The following is a 9,372-nucleotide window of genomic DNA, read 5'->3' as shown; positions in this document are numbered from 1 at the left end:
TAGTTAAAACAAAGTCCTGTAATTTTATTATGTTGGAAAATGAATTCATCGTACATGATTTTATCGATGAGATTTATTACATAAAATAACTAAAAATCAAAAATTAAAACGAAAATCCTTATCAAATGGAGTTGACAGTGAGATAGATATCTATCGCCTCCATATTCCTTAAGGAGAATTTTTCTCTCCGTTGATATTGGTTTGATAAGTGGCACCACCACCACTTCCTCCTCCAATGCCAATACCAAAGCCAATACCCATTCCAAACCCTACTCCTACTCCTCCTCCATTGCTTATACCGGTTCCTCCTCCCGTCCCATATCCTTCTCCTCTTCCACTCCCACTTCCACTTCCTCCACCGCTACCCCCACCACCACCACCACCACCACCACCTCCACCGCCACCTCCTCCACTACCACTACCTTTACCCATACCAAAACCAGCACCATAACCACTACCGTAACCATATCCATTGCCGGAACCAGCACCTCCTCCACCACCACCTCCACCTGCTCCACCTGCTGCTCCAACACCAGCACCAGCACCGGATCCGCTTCCGTGACCAGAACCTCCGTTGGCAGCACCACCTTCTCCACCACCACCACCTCCACCTCCTCCTGCTCCTCCAACTCCAACACCAGCACCAGCCCCTGATCCACTTCCATGACCGGATCCTCCATTGGCACCACCGCCTTCTCCGCCACCACCTCCTCCACCTCCACCCCCTGCTCCACCAACTCCAACACCAGCACCAGCACCGGATCCGCTTCCATGACCAGAACCTCCATTGGTACCACCACCTTCTCCACCCCCACCCCCTCCACCTCCTCCTGCTCCACCCGCTGCTCCACCAACTCCGCCACCAGCACCCGCGCCTGATCCGCTTCCATGACCCGATCCTCCATTGGCACCAACACCTTCTCCACCCCCGCCTCCTCCACCTCCTCCTGCACCACCCGATATTCCACCAACTGCAACACCAGCACCAGCGCCGGATCCGCTTCCATGACCTGATCCTCCCTTGGCACCACCACCACCACCTTCACCGCCGCCGCCTCCTCCACCTCCTCCTGCTCCACCAACTCCAACACCAGCACCAGCACCCGCGCCGGATCCACTTCCATGACCCGATCCTCCATTTGCACCACCGCCTTCTCCTCCCCCGCCTCCTCCACCTCCTCCTGCTCCACCCCCTGCTTTACTAACACCAACACCAGCACCTGCGCCAGATCCGCTTCCATGACCTGATCCTCCATTGGAACCACCACCTTCTCCACCCCCGCCGCCTCCACCTCCTCCTGCTCCACCAACACCAACACCAGCACCCGCGCCGGATCCACTTCCACGACCTGATCCTCCATTGGAACCACCACCTTCTCCACCACCTCCTCCTGCTCCACCTGCTGCTCCACCAACTCCAACACCAGCACCCGCGCCGGATCCACTTCCATGACCTGATCCTCCATTGGCACCACCACCTTCTCCGCCGCCACCACCACCACCATAGCCACCACCATAACCATTCATACCAGCTCCATACCTTTCTCCATGGCCATACCTTTCACCACCATATCCAGCACCATATGTTTTGGAAGGTTGTCTATAAAAACTGCCGCATCCACGCCAACTCCACGAAGAACAATCATCATCCTCATTTTTATTCTCCACATTATCTCCAGAACTCTCCGCAATCAATGCAAAAACAATGCATGAAAGAAGAAGAAGCACGTATAAAAATCTTGAGTGAGTAGCCATTGAAGTTCTCTTGTTGGTTTTCAACGAACTAGAAAGCAACTTTGGTTTGGTTGTTCCATTTGTGCTTGGTTCTGCTCTATATTTATAGTGCGAATCAGAGGAAGATCGATTTTTTTCCTTTTTAATATATCACTTCAATAGTCAGACCAGTGTTGGTCCATATGCATTTACACTTGCTGAGTTTCCAAGGTACGTGACCTATAAGGCGCGAAATATTTTAAAACAAAAATATGTATTGAGTAGCGAGAAAAAAGAGATTTAATTAAGTCAAACAAACCAAAAACAAGCGTTTTTTTTTTTCTTTTCGAAGGAAGATATATTTTGTTTAATATAGTTCATAATTACCAAATAGCTATGTTTTAACTTATATATGTACATATCGATAAACATTTTAAATTATACTCTTTTATTTTTATGATTCAAATAAACATGGTGCGTTTTTCCGGCTAATGATACCCTTTGAATTAGTCATCAACTAATGTTATAAACTGTATAAATAAATTAACAAATTGTCAACCTGGATTGGGTGAGTTATCACTAATCAAAATTTCTAATAATATAATTTCACAGTGTTGGATTTGCCACTGTTTTCTGATAAATAGTTGAAAACTCTAACCTCCTATGACTCAATCGTTTCTTATTGGTAATTTTAGTCTACCGATCAGTACTGATCATCATGCATATAAAATGAATCAAATTTTACAAAATAAATATGATGGCTAATTATTATTCCACAGTTATTGTAGTTATTTCACAATTATTATTTCTAATTAAAATATAATATTATCTCAAAGTATCTGATTTACTAGAATGTAAAAGCGATAGCAATAATGCATTTAAAAACCAGGGCACAACTCTCTCTTTTTTATAAAAAAAAAAACACTTTTTTGGAACGCAGTTACACAGGGTTTCAGAAAGAAAGAAAAAAACAGGGTAAGATTCTATTTGTTAAAATGTGTTAATACTAAATATAGTTCTCCAATAGAATTAAAGTTTAGGCGTTAGACAGATAACTAGTTACGTTGTTAAATAAACCAACCCATACTTGTATATGGATAGTATTCGACACTTATATTATTTAACCAACTCTTCGAACATCATCATCAATCAGAAACTCACATTTAGAAAAACAGGTGTATTAAAAATCATATAAACTAGGTAATAACCCGCGCCTTGCGCGGGATGTGATTATTAGTTTTGTTATTTTTAATAAAAAAAAAACAAATCTATTTAATCTGGATATCGGTTCGGTTTTAAGTTATTTTTTTGTTTTTAATCTCCTAAAATATAACTATTATTTTAAATTAATATTTATTTTGGTTTATTCTGTTAGAACGTTTGTTTTTTAGTTTTTTCGGTAAAATCCAAAAATTATTATTATTTATTTATTTTCATGTTATAAATTTTAGATAATCGTCATGTTGAACCAATGGTTTCATAGTTTGTAAATGGATAATAGTTCAAGAAAAAAAAATTATTAAGACAAATCATTTTACTATAATTTGGTCGGTAGTGAAAGAAACATTAAGAAAAAAAATGTTTCAACTTCCAAAAAAAAATTAATACTTCACTGGTGGTAAATACTTACACAGTGTTCACATCAAGGTGCACATCCATATGTATGTAAAAGTATATAAAAATAAATGATAAATATATAAATATATTGTTAATTAGTATTAAATAACATTTTTGTTCTAAATAATACATGAAAGATAAAATTAAAATTAATTAAAAATTAAAAAGGCTTTGACTCTGATATCCGAAATGATTTAGAATTTTAAAGAATATCTGATTTGATCCGTAAATAAAATAAAATTTAAAAAATAATTGAAAATTTTAATAATAACATTTTATTACAAAAATAAAATATTATTTAACTTCTTAAATTTTAATGCCTAATATAATAAATTTAATCCATAAAAATATTGTAAAACTTATATAAACTATAATATATATAACATATATATATATATATAATTCTGTACATATATGTATATATATGCATATAACAGATCAAATTTGATATCCGTTTCTAAAAATATTGGTATTTGTGATTTGTTTTTTTTTAATTGTATTTTAGTAGTTGATTTGCTTCGTAGAGTTACGATGTCCATATTTTTTGGTTCAAATCAAAACGGATAACGAATTGAATCAAAACTTATAAATATTTTGCCCAACTTTTTCCGTAAACAATAAAAATAATATATATATATAGTTTAGCTTTTGATTCGTTATTTGTTTTGATTCGAACCGAAAAATCCAAAGTTTTATTTGAACCATGCACATAAGTTTTATATTAAAAAAAATAAAAACGTATATAGTGTGAACACATTTATGAATATAGTGTGAACGCGTTAACATATTTATTATCAAATCATTGTGAAACTGCCACATGTATATTATAGTGTGAATGCATTTATTACAATGTTTCTCCTTTAATATATAAGGGATTGTATTAATCGTCTAAAAGATTGATATGTATATAAACAAAAACTGGCTGATATGTTAGGAATCTATAAGCAATTTAGTAAAAAAATATGATATAAAGATTCCAAGTTTATGTATATTAATTTTTGAAATTTTTGAAAGCTGTATATTAATAGTCCGAATTCAATTCTCCTGTTACGGAAACTAAGTTATATTGTTCTGCTCACCACGGCTGTGAATTTGTTCGTATGAATATCCGTGAGAAGACCTATCGTGAACTGCACCTTCTACCCATGAATTAGATCTGGTTCTCTAATAGACCTGGATATAACCTTTCATTTTTACAAATAAAATTGTATATTAATGTTTCAAATAGGACAAGCCATGCCAACATGTATAAATAAATTCTCATCATTTGCTAGAATCTTTTTTAGGAGAAACTCTTTCATTTTCTTTCTTTCTTTTTAGTTTTTTATATCTTTTTATTTTGTAAGAAATTTACAGACAAATCATTGATGATAATGACATTATTCACTATGTTTTCATAACATTTATCCAAAAAAATATTTTATCTTTGTTACCATATTGAAAATTTGAGTTTTGAAACCCTTAACTTCAAATTGTGTGATCAACATGTTGACTTGATATCATAGTTTTAGGTGAGGAACTATGGCTTATACATACACGAATATGTATATATATTATATATTTTTCTGAGGTTCATATGAAATAGTAAAGTCTCATCCGGCCATCCCATGTGACTTAAAGAAGCTTTGGGACATAAGGATTTGGTGTTTGGTATATGTAGAATTTTAGATGCATATAAGTAGTTAGCATATTGCGTGAAACTAACATTTGTTCAAGAAATTAAATTCTTTTATCATTGTAAGTTGTAACCATATTGAAAATTTGAGTTTTGAAACCTTTAACTTCAAATAGTGCGATCAACATGTTGACCTGATGTCATAATTTGATTTGAGGAACTTTGGCCTATACATACATGAATATGTGTATATATATTCCTAAGGTTCATATGAAATAGTTAAGTCACATTCATCCCATGTGACTTAAAGAAGCTTTGGGACATAAGGATTTGGTGTTTGGTATATTTTGATGCATAGGAGTAGTTAGGACCTATGTGTTTGTTTTTGTGACGATTTCAGATTATACATTAACCAATTAATGAAGAATATTTTTTTTATTTGGTTCTATATTTATAGTTATCTGATTTCTGCGATACCATGTATATGTTAGGTATATTGCGTGAGACTAACAATATCCAGCCAATTGTATTAGGTTAGAAATAATAATTAAATTAAATGGAAATGAGCACCACCATCGACATGCGACCCCTTAGGTAACACCATATCCGAAACATTTTAGCTGTTATTTTGTTTCTGATTAAGATTTAGCCTTCATATTCTTCTTGGATCATAACTCTTTATTTGCTATATTCAATGCACAGTCATGAATTCATATTCCATCCATTATTTTCGTTAATCACTCGTAAAATGCATATTATATTGAGGGAAAATAACAACTCCACTTAATTAGACTTATATGAGCCGTTTCAAATGTTTGAAAAATCAACACAACTAAGATATATAATTTTCTTACTGATATTGTGGAAATTGGCTGGATGTTCAAATGAAATAATTAATCCGCATGAATTGATGATGCTTCCCTTCAAAGAAAGACATTTCTAATATGGATACCTTGTTTTTGTACAACTTCTAATATGGATACCAAGCATTCAAAAATATGTAAATGTAATATAGGCTTTGATTGGTAACATGTAAATACTTTTGAGTTAGACATACAACTAACAAATGTTACCAACTTTGAATTTTTGAAATTGTCTTTGAGTTGTGATGGATTATTGTTGAGTTACAATTTTGTGTTATAACCTTTATAAAATTGATCACTCAAATGTTAAATCAAGATAAAAAAAATCTCATGTATTAAGATTTGAATTGGAAAAATGGGTTTCATAATAATTGCCCACGTCCATAGTTTATTTTAACAAATTAAACAATTTACAAAACATGATCATATAGTTTAGTACGTTTAGGTATATTGACTAATGCCATATATTTAATCTTTTGATATAGCTATCTACTTGTTAGCCAAAAATTTATTAGGAAAATTATTTTCACTATAATTAATAATCAAAATTATTTCTATTTCTTAATTGTTAATTTTGTTTGGTAACTAAGAACTTATGTACATAAATTATTATATATATATGGAATATTCTTATATATATATATATATGAATATCCTTAGTTAATCTTTAAGTTAATATATTTTATTTTTCTCTAAATATTTTTATTAAATGTGTATTTAATATTATTTTTATTATTTTTATATTTTAAGATTAATACATACTACCATTTGTACATAGTAAAGGTTACCAATCAATTATGTTACATAACTAGTAACTCATATTTTTACAGCAAACTCACCACATAAATCTACAGTTTCTACCACTTAGTTTTTACCGCAAGTTACACCAAATCATATTACCAAAAAACATAAATCTACAGTTTCTACCACTTAGTTTTTACCGCAAGTTACACCAATCATATTACCAAAAAAAAATTAACAATTAAGAAATTAAGAACAATCAAGTTACGTCAAACCATATTAGAAATAATTTTAATTATGTTTAAGTAAAATTTAATTTTAATGTGCTAACAACTAATGCCAAAACTATTACATTTCCCAACATATATATATATATATATATATATACTATTATTTATGAAGTGATTTTGCTGATTTGTCACATTCTCCATAATTTTAGCAAATTTTTCTTATTTGTCATATTCTTATTAGTTTGTAGATTAAATCATCAATTTATTAAATTAGATAATATAAATATTTCAAACTTTCTAACTGATTTATTCATTTAAATAATTTAAATAATTAGAAATTTCTAATTGGAATTATGATTATAATTATTTTAAATTTCACAAGATTCTTATTAGTTTTTAGCTTAAATAATTAATTTATTAACTTAAATAGTATAAATATTTCAAACTTTTTAATTGGAATTATAACTATAATTATTTTAAACAAGTTATGACCAATTCTTATTTTCATATGATGTAAGATGTTTTAAACTCTATAATTTCATTTTTTTCATTCGTTCCAAGTTGTCTCGATTATAGTTTCTGACATCTATATTTATGTACTTCTGATATTATTATTTTTTAGTTCGAGCAAATCGGTTTTGTTACATGGAGTTTGGAATTATGAATTAGGTATTCTGAGTTATTTTGGTAGTTACTTCACGTGTATGTTTTATTACTGTTTAATCTATAATAAAAATATGTTTGATATTAAGTTTAGAGAATTGTCTATGTAATTATGTTATGAACATGTGTATAATAGTTTAGTTTCTAAAACAGCTAAAGTATATATATATTTTTAATGAATAATTAGATTTATCATTATATAGTTAGCCATAAATTAAGTTTAATAATAAAACTATCATTATCTATTTTTATTTTATTAAAAGTAAATTTATGGTAAGTCAATGTATATATTGATCAAGTAAACAAATGAAATATTGTCATTATCTCAATTTTTTTTTTAGTTTTCTTCTAAATTATCATCAAACTTTAGTTTTTATTTACTTTTTATTTATTTTTTTCTTACTTGGATTTTGTGTGTTTTAGTGTTTTTTCGTATTTAATACATGTTTTTGGTTCAAAAATACAAAGTAGATTAAGAGAGATCAAAAGTTCACATTCTTACTTTACTTTATTATGTGGAATATTTGATATGTAATTATGTTTTTATGGTTTTATAGTCTTTCTTTGTGTTAAGGAGACGTAGACCAAAATAAAAATCGAAGAAAACTAAAATGACATTAATAACTATTAGCAAAACAATTATGTCCGTATCTGCGGGCAAAACACCTAATATGTAGTATTGTAAAAATACTTTATAGCTTTGGATGAGTATGAATTAACATTTACAATACGTATAAAGAATTTGGGAGAGCTTAGCGTTGAAGAAAGTCGTAGATGGGAGAAGTCTAGTCTTAGATTGGTACTCGGTAGTTTTAGTGGAAGCAGCTATAGTGGAAGCAGCTAGAGAACTAGCATAACGTTAAAACTATGTGTGAACGCATGACCAAATATGGAATACTTCGCTGTAATATATGGCAGCGTTCACTGCATTTTAAATCATCCAACAGGCGGCGACTTTAGGTTTGTCAATCTCGATCAAATCTTTTAGTATGCTTTGTCTGACATTTTGAGGCATTTTCACTTTATGTAATGTTTCGGGCCTATAATCGTGACCAATCTTGACCCCTAAAAGAAATGGGACTAATCTTGACCCCTAAAACAGACTAATCTTGATTCTTGACCCCTAAAGAAGTTCATGCCAAATTCTCCTGTCTTTTTCGTTTTTAAGATATTTTTCGCAAATTCTTTAAACCAGTTGATCTCAAATTTTGTAGGTTCTTATGGGATGACAGATAGTGACCAGTATAAAAGACTTACCGCTTACGGTCACATAACCAATCGTTTCTGACCCTTTGACAAAAAAACAAACAATATCTGGATTCTGGAGTTGTTAGTTTTACTGGTAAAACATTTTTTTAAGGTAAATGTGCCAAGTTCGAGTCTCAATACTCATGGAAGGTGATTTAACAACCGGCTTTTATTTATGGCCCAAGAAAATTATGAATTTCAGCCATAATTTTTTTTTAAACAATCTGGTACTTTAATTTAAACTTTTTTTTGTTGAAATTTTAAATTGATTATCAACAAAAAAAAAAATTACAGGCAACTGGAGTTTATCTTTTCAAAAATAAAAATAAAACATATAGAAACAAAGCCGAGTCGAGACTCAAGAGTGGATGGTTCTGCTGAGCCAACATTGCATCATGGCACTATAGAAGGCCGGGTTTTTCCTTCTCAATGAGGAGATCTGGGTTTTTTAACTTAAAGTTAGATCATGAAAGCAACAATTCATTCATCATTAAGGTAGCGAGATCATGAAAGCAACAAGGATTTTAACTTAAAGTTAGATCATGAAAGCAACAAGTTTAGTTGAAAGCTCAAGCCAAGCTTCATTTATTTCTGCTTCTAATCCTCTTCGTTTAGTGAAGAAATCCACGAAGCTCACATCTTTTTGCCACCCTCTACAATACTAAACATATGAAACCATCCC

At 31.7% G+C, this 9,372-nt stretch overlaps 1 protein-coding gene across 1 annotated transcript; it reads right to left on the bottom strand.

The window, feature by feature from the left end:
- Positions 1-3,077, bottom strand: LOC103864309 (glycine-rich cell wall structural protein 1). The gene is made up of 2 exons (XM_018652615.2): positions 1,386-3,077; positions 1-1,292 (listed from the first exon to the last, which is right to left on the bottom strand). Exons 1-2 carry the CDS (start codon positions 1,753-1,755, stop codon positions 169-171), a joined length of 1,494 nt encoding a protein of 497 aa, XP_018508131.2. The 5' UTR covers positions 1,756-3,077; the 3' UTR covers positions 1-168.
- Positions 3,078-9,372: the final 6,295 nt, after the last annotated feature.

This window comes from Brassica rapa, chromosome A01, assembly GCF_000309985.2.
Source record: "Brassica rapa cultivar Chiifu-401-42 chromosome A01, CAAS_Brap_v3.01, whole genome shotgun sequence".
Taxonomy (NCBI): domain Eukaryota; kingdom Viridiplantae; phylum Streptophyta; class Magnoliopsida; order Brassicales; family Brassicaceae; genus Brassica; species Brassica rapa.
The sequence above is the reverse complement of the archived record's forward strand: the minus strand, read 5'-3'. Positions and strand labels throughout refer to the sequence as shown.

Excerpts from the sequence above, each read along its gene's own strand:
- LOC103864309 (XM_018652615.2), bottom strand. The coding sequence starts at position 1,755 with ATGGCTACTCACTCAAGATTTTTATACGTGCTTCTTCTTCTTTCATGC. Across the intron at positions 1,293-1,385 it reads AGCAGGTGGAGCAGGAGGAG|GTGGAGGCGGCGGGGGTGGA; the intron begins GTGGTGGAGAAG and ends GAGCAGGAGGAG.